This window comes from Girardinichthys multiradiatus, chromosome 3 (assembly GCF_021462225.1).
Source record: "Girardinichthys multiradiatus isolate DD_20200921_A chromosome 3, DD_fGirMul_XY1, whole genome shotgun sequence".
NCBI classification, from domain to species: Eukaryota; Metazoa; Chordata; class Actinopteri; order Cyprinodontiformes; family Goodeidae; genus Girardinichthys; species Girardinichthys multiradiatus.
In genome coordinates, this window is record NC_061796.1 from 33192786 (window position 1) to 33208271 (window position 15486).

The 15486-nt window shown below is 38.5% G+C and overlaps 1 protein-coding gene across 1 annotated transcript; it reads left to right on the top strand.

Moving 5' to 3' along the window:
- The first annotated feature begins 1836 nt into the window (after positions 1 to 1836).
- LOC124863325 (oocyte zinc finger protein XlCOF6) lies at positions 1837 to 10125 on the top strand. The gene is made up of 2 exons (XM_047357664.1): positions 1837 to 2668; positions 8392 to 10125. The coding sequence occupies exons 1-2, from the start codon at positions 2203 to 2205 to the stop codon at positions 9771 to 9773; spliced, it is 1848 nt and encodes a 615-aa protein (XP_047213620.1). The 5' UTR covers positions 1837 to 2202; the 3' UTR covers positions 9774 to 10125.
- The last annotated feature ends 5361 nt before the right edge of the window (positions 10126 to 15486 follow it).

The following is a 15486-nucleotide window of genomic DNA, read 5'->3' on the forward strand; positions in this document are numbered from 1 at the left end:
ATGCCAGGGCCATTGTCCTGCTGGAAGGTCAGCAGCCCCAGTATCATGTCTTTTGCAGCCTTTAACAGATTTTCTTCCAGTATTTTCCCTGTTTTTGTCTCCATCAATCTCCCTATCAGCTCAGACCAGCTTTGCTATTCCTGCTGAAAAACGCATAACCACAGCATGATTTTGAGGTCAGGACGACTGCGAACCAATGGGAAGAGTAGTTGTTTTGCAATCCTAAGGTTGTGGGTTGGATTCCAGCTTCCTCCTGCTACATGCCCGATATGCCCATAGGCAAGGTGTTTAACCCCAAGTTGCCTTCCAAAGCCACTCCATCGGTGTATGAATGTGAGTGCAATTGGTTGAATGTGGTTGTAGTGGTTCTTATGACTAGAAAGGTTTGATATAAATTCAGTCCATTTACCATGTTATGGTAGGAATGTGGATATGTTGTGGTGTGTTAAGCCACACGTAGTGCCAAAATGTTAGTCTTTGGTCTCATCAGACCAGAACAGCTTCTTTGACATGACTGCTGTGCCTCCCCATATGGATTACAGCAAACAGAAATTCGTGTTGCTTTATTTCAACAAGACTTATTTCTTGACACTCTTTCATTTAAGTCAGATTTGTTCACTACTTTTGTCAATAGATTATTTTACCTAATCTTTGCAGCTCCTCCAGAGTTTCCATGGGCTTCTTAGTTGCTTGCTTTGATTATTGTTTTCCTTGCGCAGCGTGTCAGTTTGAACAGACATCCATGTCCTGGTAGGTTAGTTGTAGATTTTTATCTATATTATAGAGATTTATTAGAGGGGAAAATATATCAGCGCCTAAGAAATAAACAGACAGTAAAATAATTTGAAAAATAATACATTTTTGAGGAGGAAAAAAAAGTAGTAATAAATATAAAAGAAATAAAAGGGGTAGTAAAAATAAAATGGCAAGAAAATAACTTATTAAATAAATTAGGGAAAAATATTTGATTTGAAAATTTGTGGTTTAAATAGTGGAAATAAATGGAATAAATAGTGGATTATGAATATATATATATATATACACATATATATGATAAATAATTTAACTTTTTGGCCCAGTAATTATTTTACTGAATAATTTATTTTTTCCTGAATTTATTTTTAACTATGGCAGTATCGGTCCTCCATACCTTGGTCTTCACGATGGCGTTTATTCAATAATGTCCTCTTACACGTCTCTGAGGCTTTCACTGAACAGCTGTAATTGCACGTATACCCTATTTTACTAATTAGGCAAATCTTGAAACCAACTAGTTGCACTGAATTTTATTTAGGAGTATCATGGGTCAATACTAATGTACAGCACACTTTATTTTATTTTTTGTTTTTCGATTCATAAAACATTTTGAAAACAATGAAGAAAAAGCCCACAGCATAATTCTGCCCCCACTATGTGTCACTATGGGGTTGGTGCGTTCCTGTTAGTGCAGTGTCAGTTTCCTCCACATAAAGTGTTCTTACATGTAATTTGGTCCTTTATAAGACTACTGTCTTCTACATGATGTGTCCTTTAAATGGCTTGTGGAAGTAGGGCATACACTGAAAACCACAAAATAGATAGATAGATAGATAGATAGATAGATAGATAGATAGATAGATAGATAGATAGATAGATAGATAGATAGATAGATAGATAGATAGATAGATAGATAGATAGATAGATAGATAGATAGATAGATAGATAGATAGATAGATAGATAGATAGATAGATAGATAGATAGATAGATAGATAGATATTGTCTCTTTAATTAAATTGGGGCACTCAGATTAACCTGATTGGTCTGAGCTGTTTGGTCATAAAGGAAGTCAGCGCTGCTCTTCCTGTGTTGCTGCTGTATTTTCGCTGCTCGCTCGAACACTAATGCCACCTATACCCGGTGCAGGCCAGCTCGTATAACCTAACAAAAAATATATATATATATATTTTAATTTATTTAATGCAAGTGTCGTCTTTAGATCCGAGAAAACGCGGAGCGCCGCGGTAGCCACAACAAAGCTGCGCCCCTGCGGTTGATTCACAGCTGCTGATTGTGTAGCTTAGCTTTGATGCTAACGGCTGCTAACAAATCACAGTAGCTCACCATTGCGCTTGTTTGCAGGTTCATTCAGCAAATAACTCTATTTGTTACCTAGGATACTCACTACTGAGATAAAATGAGATGCTAATGGTTATAAGACGAAGATGAAGTCTGCTATGACGAAGGAGAAGGAAGAAGAAGAAGAAGAAGAGTACAATGTGATCACAGTCAAAACAGAATCTGACCCAGAGCAGCAGACCTCGTCCACAGAAGAAGATGAAGACTCAAACGAGGAACACACTACCAATGGATGCGATCTGAACGTTTTAATAAAGGAGGAGCCTCATCTGCTGGAGATTGGTGAGGATTACTGTGAGGACACGTCGAGCTGTTTGGACACTGAGTCTGAGGCTCTGACCGATCGGTACCATCCAGAGGGACTCGTCAAAACCGAGTCCGACTTTGACCTTCCTTTTGTTTGCGATTCCGATGGAGCTCCTGTCAAGGAGGAGGCAGATTCGTGGTTTAAAGAGGAGAGGGAGAGTGAAGAGGAGCCTGAAGATGGAGAGGAAGATGATGATCTGGGGAACCTCCAGGAGGAATTTGAGGAGGAAGAGGGGGTCTGCACAGGTATATAAGCATGTAACTGGAAAAGAAAACTACACACTCAGAAAACACTTGATATCCCCAATACAATCCTTGCACAATTATTCATACTCTGCAACACATCTTATTGGGATTGTGTGTGATAGACCCAACACAGAGTAGTGCATTGCTATGAGGTGGAAGGAATATAATACAGTTTACAAATAAAACTCTCCAAAGTGTTGTGTGCGCTTGTGTTGAGCCCTCCTGAGTATATAGTTTATAAAAAACACTTTTCACTGCAGGTACAACTGTAAGACTTTTGGGTTATGTCTCTTTCTGCTTTTCACATCTAGGGACTGATACTTATGCCTGAGTTTCTTTCAGAAAATAGATGAAGCTCAGTCAGTTCGGATAACGAGCATCTGTGAACATCAGGTTTGAAGTCTGGATTTAGGTCTGGGCTTTGACTGGGACGTTCTAACAAATGGATATGCTTTGATTTTAAACCATTCATTGTAGTCTGGGGTATTTTTTAGTGCAGTTCAGTCAGTCAGTGCTTCATGTAGATTGTCCAGGAGTGTGGGGTGGTAATGGAGTCAGCAGGACTTACAATCACAGTTACACACATACAGCAAACAGTACAACAATGAAACACGAAAACGTCATGTCAGAACAATATAGCCAAAAAAAGAAGAAAATTGGATAACAATAAAATTTAATAAGACAAGTCACACAATAAATATTTAAATAATCATGAATGAAAGAAATTGGACCTCTTAATCTTTTTCTGCATCTTAGTTCACTATACCTCCTGTCAGATGAGAGCAGCTGAAATTATATAGAGGGGATAACTAAGATCTCACAAATTTTCTCTTCCATTTTTAAAGACCTACTTCATGTCTGTCAGTGTCATGCCCACTGCTTCATTGCATGCTTTAATAATGCTTTGCTGTACTTTCTCTGAATGGAATTTATTTTGACATACCTAGGTCAACACACCAAGGAAAAGTGCAGGACTGATTTGATAAATCTTTCCTGCAGGAAGATAAACCTCTGCCCCAGTTTCTAGTTTTATTTATGCAACATCAAACAGTTTTTTTTTTCAGGATTGTCTTGTATTTAGCACCATCCATCTTCCCATCAACTCTGACTAGCTTGCTTCTCCCTGCTGAAGAAAAGCATCCTCAGTATATGATTGCCTTGACCCCCATGCGTCACTGTAGGGATGGTGTGTTCAAGGTGATGTGCATTGTTAGTTTCCTCCACACACAAAGGTCAGGTTTGTGATGTGCAGTGCATATTCTCCCACCTGAGTTGTGGAACTCTGCAGATCCTCCGGAGTTAACATGGGGCTTCTCCTATTAACGGGCTCCTTGTTCAGCCTGTCTCTTAAGGTGGATGGCAAGAGAGCGGTAGGTTTACAGGAGGGAAGGGTGATAATTGTATTGTTTTTTTGTGCGTTTATGGGGTAAAATGTGAATTATCTTGATGACAATTAACTCTAGAACCTGACAGTGTAGTTTGGGTTATTTTTGTTGCTTGAAAAAATGTTTTTTCAATGTTAGTTTGATAACATCATCAATGATTATAAGGACATTTAAAATATGATTGAAAGCAAATTATGTGCTGTTTAGTGATACATTTGGAATACCTAGTGTAACTGTTCTGAAGTACCTTTGTTATTAATAGCTGGTTTTATTCATAAAGTATATTTGTGGCAGTGAGGCTTTATGCAGTGACAGATGCATAAGCAGGAAATACTTTTTAACTCTAAAATTTCTTTTAACTCTTAAGGGCCTTGAATGGTGAGTATGTCCGTGTCTTTGATATTGGAGACCTGGGTTTGATTCCCTGTTGTGTCAGGCAGGATATTCAGCATAAAAACTCAGCTGCAACTCTGTGCAAGTTGAACTGACTTGTGACCCCTGCAGAAGGGAGCAGTTGAAAAAATTCCTCCATTGTGATAAAGGTATATTTGGGAAAAAAAGAATTGAAAACCGTGTATCATTTTCCTTCCACTTTATAACTATGCACTACTTTGTATTGGTCTGTCACATAAAATGCACTGAAATTTTTGCTTGTAAAACGATAAATTGTGAAAAAGTTAAAGGACTGTGAATACTTTTGCAAGCTAGTTGTTTCAGTGTTTGACTGCTGTTCCACAACATGGTGGTTGTGTCTGTGTCTGTTTTTGCTGGAAAATATAGACATACAAAATATATTTACCTGATGCATTGGGGGGTGGGGTGGGTAGTGGTTAAACCACAGAAAAGCTCTGCAAGGTAGACTATCGTTTAACAAAAGGCTTTCCCAACCAGTTCAAAATAACCTAAAGAAAAATGTGACAAATGATGGCAATTTAAATTCCTACAAATATTTAAATACAGCCAGAGAAAGCTTCAGACTTGTTGCAGCCTTCTAAAGCCCTACGTTCTCTGCTGAGTCGTCCTTCCCGGTCGTGTGGTGTGTAGCGTCTGTGACCACTAATGTGCAGAAAAAATACCAGCCATTTTTTCTGAGCCTACATTCAGATTTCTTGTTTTAGTGGCATTAAGGGACAGGCTCGCTGACATGTCCACTTCTTCTGTAAGAGGTTTCATTATCCCTGTTATTGAATTCTTCCACTGTTGTAACATCAGCAGACATAATGAGCTTGCTATCTGTGCTGAATTTGACAGAACAGCCTTGTATCAGCAGATCAGAGGACTGAGCACCTAAGGGGCCCCTGGGGTTCGTTTGCTTGTACTGCTGACATTAACATCTTTTATTCTAGAAAGTCTAAAGTCCAGTTAAAGATTAAAATGTAGTCCTGGGCAGTCAATATGTCATCCTATTTCATTTTATTTGTTTATTTTTTAATCAGTAGCATTAACAGAATGTAAAAAAAACAGAACAAGAAAAGAAACATGGGGACATGTTGTACAAAATTGGTGTACTGAGAAGAAATGGTTAGCCTATATTAAGCAAAGTCAATTAGCAGGTGTGTGGCTGGTTTTTTTCTTTGGACTGGTAGGGGGTCCAGAGGAGGTGGCCGGCTGGTTTTAATGACTAGTCCTGCAAAGTGCTTCATTATGACAGAGGTCAAATGACAGTCAGTCCGACAGTTGTTGTCTCAGGCACAGCTATGATGATAGGTGTTAAATATTTGTCTAAAACACCAACAAACTCAGCAATACAGCTGTTTCATGTGCAGGCTAAGATATTATCAGCTCCTGGAGCTTTATGTCTACACAACCTCAGAAATACTTTAAAAGTTATAGCCAAAAAAATCATTACCTTTATCTTTATTGTTAATGTTTACATAAAGACCTTAAATTAGACATTGGGATATTTTTAAAATTTCTTTAGGTGAAAAGTACAAGTTATGCAAATTACCATTTCGTAGAAAAAGAAGGCAAATAGAAATATTTTTTAGGAAAAGTTTAGTAAAATGTTTCAGATCAAAGAAATTTTAAACTCTTCACCCATCATCATTTAACTTTGGAGTTGTGTGTGTTGATTTTCCTGAATAAAATTTGATGTACACCAACCTACCCTTATGGGATAAAACTCATTCCACCCTAAACCTAATAACTTGTTAAGCCACCCTTGGTTGCAACAACTGTCATAAAATGTAAACTGGTAACAAGTCTTTAATATCGCTTGAAGGAATTTTGGCCTACTCTTTGCAAAATTGTTAAAAAAAAATAAAATTCAGTTCAATTAAATGTTATTCATATAGCACTTCACAAAGTCAATTCAATCGAATCATACAGATTTCAAGTCAGGTACATACATTCCAATTAATCCTAACTATTGAACAATGTAGTCAGATTCAGTTATTTATTTAAATTGTTTAAAAAGTTTTTCTATCTAAGGAAACCCAGCAGATTGCATCGAGTCAGTGACTTGAAGCAGTTACTCCTCCTGGATGAGCATGTAGAGACAGTGGAGAGAAAAACTACGTTTTAACAGGAAGAAACCTCCAGCAGAACCAGGCTCAGTGTGAGCGGCCATCTGCAACGACCAACTGGGGGTTTGAGAGAAGAGAGCAGAGACAGAAAAAGAACACAGAAGCACTGATCCAGGAGTCCTTTCTATGGGAAGTAAAAGTAAATGTTAATGGATGAAGCTCCTTTAGTCGTTTCATTTTGGAGGAAAAAAACAGATAAACTCTGAGCCAGTTTTCAAGTTTTGAGTATGAAAGAGAGCACATACAGTTAGTCACAGTAAAAGCTCAGTCAGTAGCCATGTCTAGGAGAAAAATTAGGGTTAAACACTGAAAGACAGGGCCAAGTGTATCATCGGTAGAGGGTGAGCATTAAGTTGTTGGCAGCAGAAGCTTGGACGATGCCCCCCTCCAGGAAGGTGTCACAGGCAGACACAGAGTCAGGCCAGATGTAGCTTCTAGGAAGAGAAAAGAGAGAGAACAAAAAATTCGAAGCCGAAATAACAGCAAACAACGCAAAATTGGAGAGTAGTATGAGAATGTAGCAGTGAGAGTGAAAGTGGTCATTATGTCCTCCAGCAGGCTAAACCTATAGCAGCATAACTACAGAGATAGCCCAGGATGACCAAACCCACTCTAACTATAAGCTTTATCAAAAAGGAAATTTTAAGCCTAGCCTTAAAAGTAGACAGGGTGTCTGCCTCACGGACTAAAACTGGGAGCTGGTTCCACAGGAGAGGATCCTGATAACTAAAGGATCTGCCTCCCATTCTACTTCTAGAGACTCTAGGAACCACCAGTAAACCTGCAGTCTGAGAACGAAGTGCTCTGTTAGGAACATATGGAACAATCAGATCTCTGATGTATGATGGAGCTAGATCATTAAGGACTTTACATGTGAGGAGGAGAATTTTAAATTCTATTCTGTATTTAACAGGGAGACAATTAAGGGAAGCTAAAATAGGAGAAATATGATCTTTGTTTTTAATTTTCATCAGAACACTAGATGCAGCATTTTGGATCCGCTGAAGGCTTTTAACTGCATTTTGTGGACATCCTGATAGTAAAGAATTACAATAGTCCAGCCTTGAAGTAACAAATGCATGGACTAGTTTTTCAGCATCACTCCCGAGACAGGATATTTATAATTTTGGCAATGTTCCGGGGGTGAAAGAAGGAAATCCTAAGAAAACCTGTTTAATATGGGATTTAAATGACATGTCCTGGTAAAAAAAAAACACCAAGGTTTTTTTACTTTATTACCGGAGGTCAATTTAATATCTATCCAGGTTAAGTGATTGACAACCTTTGTCTTGTCTGAATTTAGAAGCAGAAAATTTAAAGTCATCCAAGTTTATTATGTCTTAAAGACATGCTTGTAGTCTATTTAACTGTTTGGGCTCATCAAGATTTATGGATAAGTAAAGCTGAGTATCATCGGCATAACAGTAAAAATCTATCCCATGCTGCCTGATAATTCTACCTATTGGAAGCATATATATAGTAAAGAGAATTGGACCAAGAACTGAACCCTGTGGTATTCCACAATTAACCCTAGAGTTTGAAGATGATTTAACATTTACATGAACAAACTGGAATCTGTCAGACAAATAAGATTTTAACCAGCCTAGTGCTGTTTCCCTGATCCCTACAGCATGTTCCGATCTATCTAAGAGAATATTGTGATCGACTGTATCAAACGGAGCACTGAAAATAAACCCAACATATCTTTACTTTTACTCTTATTTTGATTCCTTTCTGATAAAAGAGAAGTACATAATAGAAAATATTTCCTTTTTGTTATCACAGTTTTCTGCCTGTGTTTGTCTCTCCTTAGAGCTGTCGTCTGAGTTTTTTCCATGTCCTCACTGCACTGTCTCCTTCACTGACTTGGAATATTTGGAGAAACATGTCAAGTGGGTCCATCAGAAAGAGTATCTTGCTAACCTAAAAAAGAGCCTCCCAAATCACACCCTAAACTTCAACCCCAAACACTCCTGCTCTATCTGCGGCTGCAACCTCAAATCCAAAGTCCACCTCAGCATCCATATGCGTGAGGCTCACCCCTCTGCCCCTCCCCGCAGGCTTCACCCATGCCCGACGTGTGCACGTAGCTTCCAGTACCTCAAGAATCTGAAGAACCACTGCACCCGCTGGCACAACATGTCTGTAGTCATCCGAGGGGGGCACCTTAGTTGCGCTGACTGTGGGAAAAGTTTCAAGGCAACTTGGGGTCAAGGACGCCATATGTGTCATGAACCAAATGTTGAATCAGAGGATAAACCGATCTGTCTGGATACCGGTTTGCCTTGTCCAGAGTGTGGCAAGAAGTTGCGTACTCCCCAGAGCCTGGGGGACCACATGCGGACCCACACTGGGGACCGACCGTTTGTCTGCAAGGACTGTGGGAGGAGGTTTGGAGAGCGCAGCAGCTGGCGTCAACACATGAAAATACACATCGGGGACAAGCCGTTTAAATGTGACGTCTGTGGCAAGGCCTTCATAAGGTCACACCACCTTAAGTCCCACTTAACCACACACTCAGGGAAGAAGGAATACTCTTGCCCCGAATGTGGAAAGGAGTTTGGATTCAAGTCAAGTCTGGATCTTCATGTGAGGACGCATTCAAGTGAGAGGCCTTTCCACTGCAACGTGTGTGGAAAGAGCTTCAACACTCGGAGAAACCTGAGGGTTCATGCCAAACTTCACAACAATGAGAAAGCTCACCAGTGTGGGGAGTGTGGGCTGGAGATCAGAGATCTTGGAGCTTTAAAAGTCCACTTACGGACACACACGGGAGAGAGGCCTTACCACTGCACAGTGTGTGGCAACAGATTCATTCGCCTCTCGCATCTCAGAAACCACCAACGCACCCACACTGGCGAGAGACCATACAAATGTACTGAATGCGACAAGAGTTTCATTCAGTCTGGAGACTTGGTGAAGCACAAGAGGATCCACTCTGGGGAAAAGCCCTTTGAATGTCCAGAGTGCCACCGCTGCTATACTTCCTCTGGCGACCTGGGCAAACACAGGAGGAGTCACACTAACTTGCGCCCCTACACGTGCAAAGACTGCGGCAAAAGCTTTCGCTTGTCGGGCCATTTGAAAACGCACATGTTAACCCATACGGGAGAGAAGCCGTACGCTTGCCCCAACTGCCTCCGCAGGTTTGCGCGCTCTCACCATCTCTCTGGACATGTTGCTAAATGTCGTTGAGCTCTTCTGAGAAGAATTCAAATAAGATGGTCATGATTTCCAATAAAGAAAATCTGAGCATACAATCTAACACTACGTTTTGATGAATGTGAGAAGGTTTTAACTTGTTAATAATTATTTATAAAACACTGTAGAACTTTAGAAATAATTTAATTGACTAACCCCACTGCATGACACTTTCACAAAACCTCAAGCCTTGTTATTTGAGAGCATTTTGGAAGAGGTTTTGTAAGACACTACTTCAAGAAGGCTTGTGGACATGGTATGAAATAGAGCTCTTTCGGATTGTCAGACTGGTTGTTTTGTTAGGTGATTTATCTGTAAAACTGAAATAAATTATTCAATAAATGCATGAACTCTGCGTAATTTTTCTGCTAAGACACCTGCATCTGTAAATAACACTGGCAAGCAACAAAAGCTAGCTACTTCTAATTAGCTGGTTTTCTTCTTTTTCTCACAATGTCTAGGTAAATCTCACTCCAGTTGAGGAAAGTTCATATATGTGGCAGCACTGTCATTAGTTAACAGGGTTCAGAAGATACGATGTTCCTGAAGGCATCCCAGGAAAACATTCAACGTAAGAGACCATATAAAGACATGCACAATGAAAGTGTTTCTTTAAATGTAACCACAAAGCATTTACCACAAATTGTATTTAACTCCTTTAGCACAAAGTATTATTGACCAATTTAAAAACACTATTTCAGCTTTTTTAATACTGAACTCAACCCCATCTCAGTCTAAACTGTAACCAAAAGTTGGTCTTCTCTGTCTCCTACCATATAGTAAGGAGTTTAACTGCAAAGAGGAGTTTTAAATAATTTTATCAACCAAACAGCTGAAACATAGACTAATTTCTTGTTTTGTAAAGAGGCAAACAGGAAGAAGGCTGCTAATGCTAGCTAACACCCAAGCTCATGTACATGAGAACATGGTTTGAAAAGTTTAAGGTGATAAGTTGTCCACTTAAAGCTTTGTACTGATGTTGGAGTATGGCTGAGAAGTTGTTAGGGTTGATCTCTCAACATCTTTATTTATGCTCAGGTAGGGCTCATTATCTGTCCTGTGTATGAGCCAACTGACTTAAACAGGGGTCGGATCCATAACCAATGAAATAATGGATTAAGAGAAAATCTTCAGAAAATAATTACATTTAAACCACATGTGAAATTAGCAAATTTCCATAAATATCTGTTACCATAATTCTACAAAATACTTGACAACCACGTAAAGTGATATGCTGTGGTTTTAGTACATGGATGGTTTACATGTTTGAAACAAGCAGGCTGGGATGAAATGGCCAAATGTTGGCATAAAATATTTCTTACAAAATGAGGAAGTGTTTAGTGACAGTTTCTGAACACTCTAAAAACAAAAGTATTATTGGCAGTCAAAGAAATCCTCCAAAGCAAATTAATATGGATGACAGCAAAACAAACAAAGCGTACCTGAGAACCATCAACTACAAAAAGTGTCATGATCATAGAAAACTGTTACACTGGAAGAAATGCAACAAAATATGAGCCAAAGTAAATGTCCAAAAAAGCAAATGTCAATATTTTAGGGGGAGCAGCAATTCATATTATTCATCAAAACAATTGCATAATAGTTATAGCACATTATCACATTTTAGTTTACTTTGGAAAGTGTACAGTGTACCATAGAGGCAATGTATGCAAGCCAGAACTGATAAAGATAGAAATATAGCATAACATCTCAGTCGGACAAAAACCTTTTGTACTTTACAGGAAATAAAATAAATGTAAATTTATACAATTTGAACAAAGTCACATGCTGTTTTTAAAATGTTTATATTCATCAATAAATCCACTGTCAAAAATAAAGGGTTATCAATAGAATTGATTTTCACAAAAAAAACAAAAATTAATAAAATGGAAAAACAAGGTTCCTTCTTGAAAGCAATGATAATACATAGCTTTTGCTGTGCTGCATCTGAGCCTTGTTTTAATGAAAGAAAGAAAATTACAGGCTTAAACCCACTTTTTTTTTAGTTTTATGGGTTTTTGTTTAGGCATTATTGTATTCTTTTTGGCAGCTGGATGGCCCTGTCTGGATGTCAGCTCACTTAAAGTGTCTTGACGGCATCAAGTCAAGTCCACTGACACTGACTCAGCTGGCATATTTTAAAAAGTCCATTCCTCTCTTTGTGAGGAAATTCTGTCAGCTGGCTAAACAATGTAAGAAAACAGCTTCAAGCTGCTGCTTCACTGATCATTCTACAATATTATTTTGTAGGTAAGTTCACCACAAATTAAGTATGTTCAGAGGTCATGTGCAAAACAATGAACAGTGCCTTCCACATTTACTGGCACCCCAGGTAAAAAATAGTCTGGAAATAAACAATTTTTTTATTGCAGCAACAATGCAGTTAGGCAGGTTGGGATGCAAAACTAAATGTCTTTTGGGGAAAAACTAGGAAATGTATCAAATTGAACTTATAAAGCATTGCATAGCCCTAGAGGTTTATACTATGCTAGTAGAGTGATTGCTGAAACAAGGAACCTTCGGGACTGAGTGGAAGCAGCTAGGAGGACAAGACAAAGTTTGAGGTAAGAGAGGGAGGCCAGTGAGGGACAGAATGAGTAGGCAGAGGACAAAAGGGGAACAGGGAACAATAACAGAACACAATAATGACCCAAAAACCTTTTCGTGGTTCATCCCTTACCATCCTTCTCAGTGCCTGTGGTGACAGAATAAACTTGGGTCCTATCAAAGTCCCACTTGTCTTAAACTTATTTATCGCTCTGACTGAAGATATGAGCAACTTTAAACAAGTAGCCACTTCCTTGCAACCATTCTATAAATATATTAACCTACTTGAATATCATGTTGTCTTTTTTTCCTGCTTTAACGATAGAATTGAAAAATTGTTCTGTGTCATTTCCTATTTCTACTCCCTGGAACAAGGAAGCCATGGATGATTAAAGTTCCCAGACACTCTGATCAGTTCAGAGATAAAGTATAGTTTAAAATGCTTCAGATACACGTTTTAAATGAATTGTGAGATATTTCCCAAATTGTGGAATCTAAATCAAATAATATTGATAATATAGTAAGTTAGGGGGAAATCTGTCTTTCATAACAAACAAAAAATACATTGTAATAGTTCTGTCTCATAAAATGTGTTTTTTTCCCAATGACTCCAGCTCTGTTAAGGAGCTAGGATAAATGGCTGTTGTTTAGTATTTGTTGTAATTTGTTTTTTATGAGCTGGTTGGGTATAACAGTCTAAAAGTGTGCAGCATATTTACAAATGCTTTCATTTTTCTTTGGTATACAATGTACTCTGAAAATTGTCAATATATTACAGCTCTTTCTTCATTTTTTGTCAGCTATTCTAAAAAGATTTAAAGGAGATTATAATTAGACATTTAAACTTTAGCTTTCACACATGCACACAAATGCACATATGACAATAACAAACAAATCGTTTTTTCTACATGAGTAAAGAAACTCTGTAGGGGTCTATTGAATTTAAGATGAAATGTTTTCCTGATGTCTTAGACAGAAACTTAATCTGAAAACAACACATAAGAAACAATAAGGGGAGGATGTATTGCTAATTTAGTGGTTTAATTCATTTCCAAAATGCTTTGTTTTGTTCCTTTTTATTTATTATATCTTTTACACGTTCATCCCTGTTTGGATTGGGATATATACCTGCCTCATTGGTCAGTAATCATTGGAAAACCTTACTAACATTCATACAGGATATGCATCACTTGGACAAGGCCTGCAACCGAACCTGTCTCGGTCAATTCAGCGGGAATTGCTCTATTATTTTTATGTCCGCAATTACAGGGACGGAGCAGTAACTACGACTCCAGCACAGATAACAAAGATATATTTAGGAGTAAATAATATTGACTGTACCTTTGTTTAAAGCTGAAATCAATACTTCTTAAAGTGTGTCCATTTTTCATTTAGCTGCGTCATGTCTGTGAGCTGGGAGGAGGGGCAGGGAGATGAATGGGTGGATTCTCTAATTCCCCCCGTTGCAGTTATCATAATTGTTGAACAACCACGGTTTTTAAAGATCGGGCTCAGGGAGAGGCAGGCCACACAAAGAAAGTTAATAGATTTGGAAAATTGAGATAGATTGCACAGAAGCCATTTTTGGAGCGTTCCAGCGGCGTGGCAGGCAGATGGACAAATATGATCCAGGGATGAGGAGGTGGGGATAGTGCTGCGGCGCACAAACCGATGCAGGGTGGCAAAGAAAGATTTCTGGTAAATACAGGGGCATCTCAATAAATTAGAACATCATTAAATGTTTATTTAATCAGCTAATTCAATTCAAAAAGTGAAACTCATACATAAACTTCGCACAAGCAGTAATGAAATGTGTGTTTGGCCAATTAATTTGGTTGTAGTAATGTTTCTTGGCAATAAATATTGTGCAATTGATAAGCTTGTTTATGTACTTTAAATGGTGCCACATTTGGAAGGCAAACGGATTTGTGTTTTGACCAGCAGGTTTGAGTTTGTGAAGAACCTGCAAAATCCTCTCTGCTAACACCAAACAGCATATTTTATTGACTCTTCTTTGGTTTTGTTTTTATGGGTTTGGAAGATTGAAGTTTGAAGAAACTAGGCATAATTGGAAATTTAATAGGTTATTAGTTTATGAAACAGAGTCCTCAGTAGTGTGTGAGAGACCCATAAAACCACAACAGACTGGCACCTCTTCATGCTAATCACCTGTTTGGTCAAACACTGCTGTATGAAAGCATTATATCTTCCCCAATCTGAAATTCTAGAGGATGTTCCTAATCTGGGAAAATAAAGTTTGGTTCCCAAGAGTGAAAATCCCACTGTTAGAATCTCATCTTGATTTCTCTCCACTTCGAGGTTGCCTCTAGTGACCCAAAGCCTTGCTTTTCCAGTAAGGGAGATGCTACCTGTACCAACAGCTGTTTGGCATTGACAGAGAGGATTTGGCAAGTTTTTCATTGCCACATCCACATGCTCAGCTCCACTGCTTAACCCACAAATGCATTTCTTTATCAATGTTGTGTCATTGTAAGAAAAATGAATAGGATTTTTTGCCAAGAAGCATTATTACAAGACGATAATCAACTAGCCACATATGTCTTAACCTTTTCTGCCAAGTTTAGATTCAATACACTCATGACCTGATCCACTAAAGTTTTGCATGTATAAGAACATGTGCAAACTTGATAATGTGCTCAAAGCTGATCTACTCACCAGGTGCAGGATTGTGTCTGTCAGAATAGCATGCAAAATCCATTTAGTGTGCTTGCCTTCATGGATATGCATAATACATGCTGATTTTCAGAAAGTGCAAAATACTGGGAGGAGGATATGCACATGTCATTATTTAGCACGTGCAATGTTATTTATCAAACACAAAACGGATTGCGGTTGGTGTTTTTTCGTCTATTTCTAGCAAATTGAAAGACAGGTGGGAACTGGCTGTTGGCTAAAAGTCTGTGATCATTTTGGCGAGAAGAAGGCAAAGGTACAATGACAAATGACATGTGCACAGAGAATCTTCTGTGCACATGTCAACATATTTTGACTGTCAGATATAAAAACCGTAGAGACATATCATCTATCCAGCAATGCCACTTTTAGGGGTGATTTGGAGCAAGTCGCAAATAGAAGTTACGACTTTTATCTCTGGGCACTTGGGCTTCCTCCCACAGTCCAAAAACATGACTGTTAATTT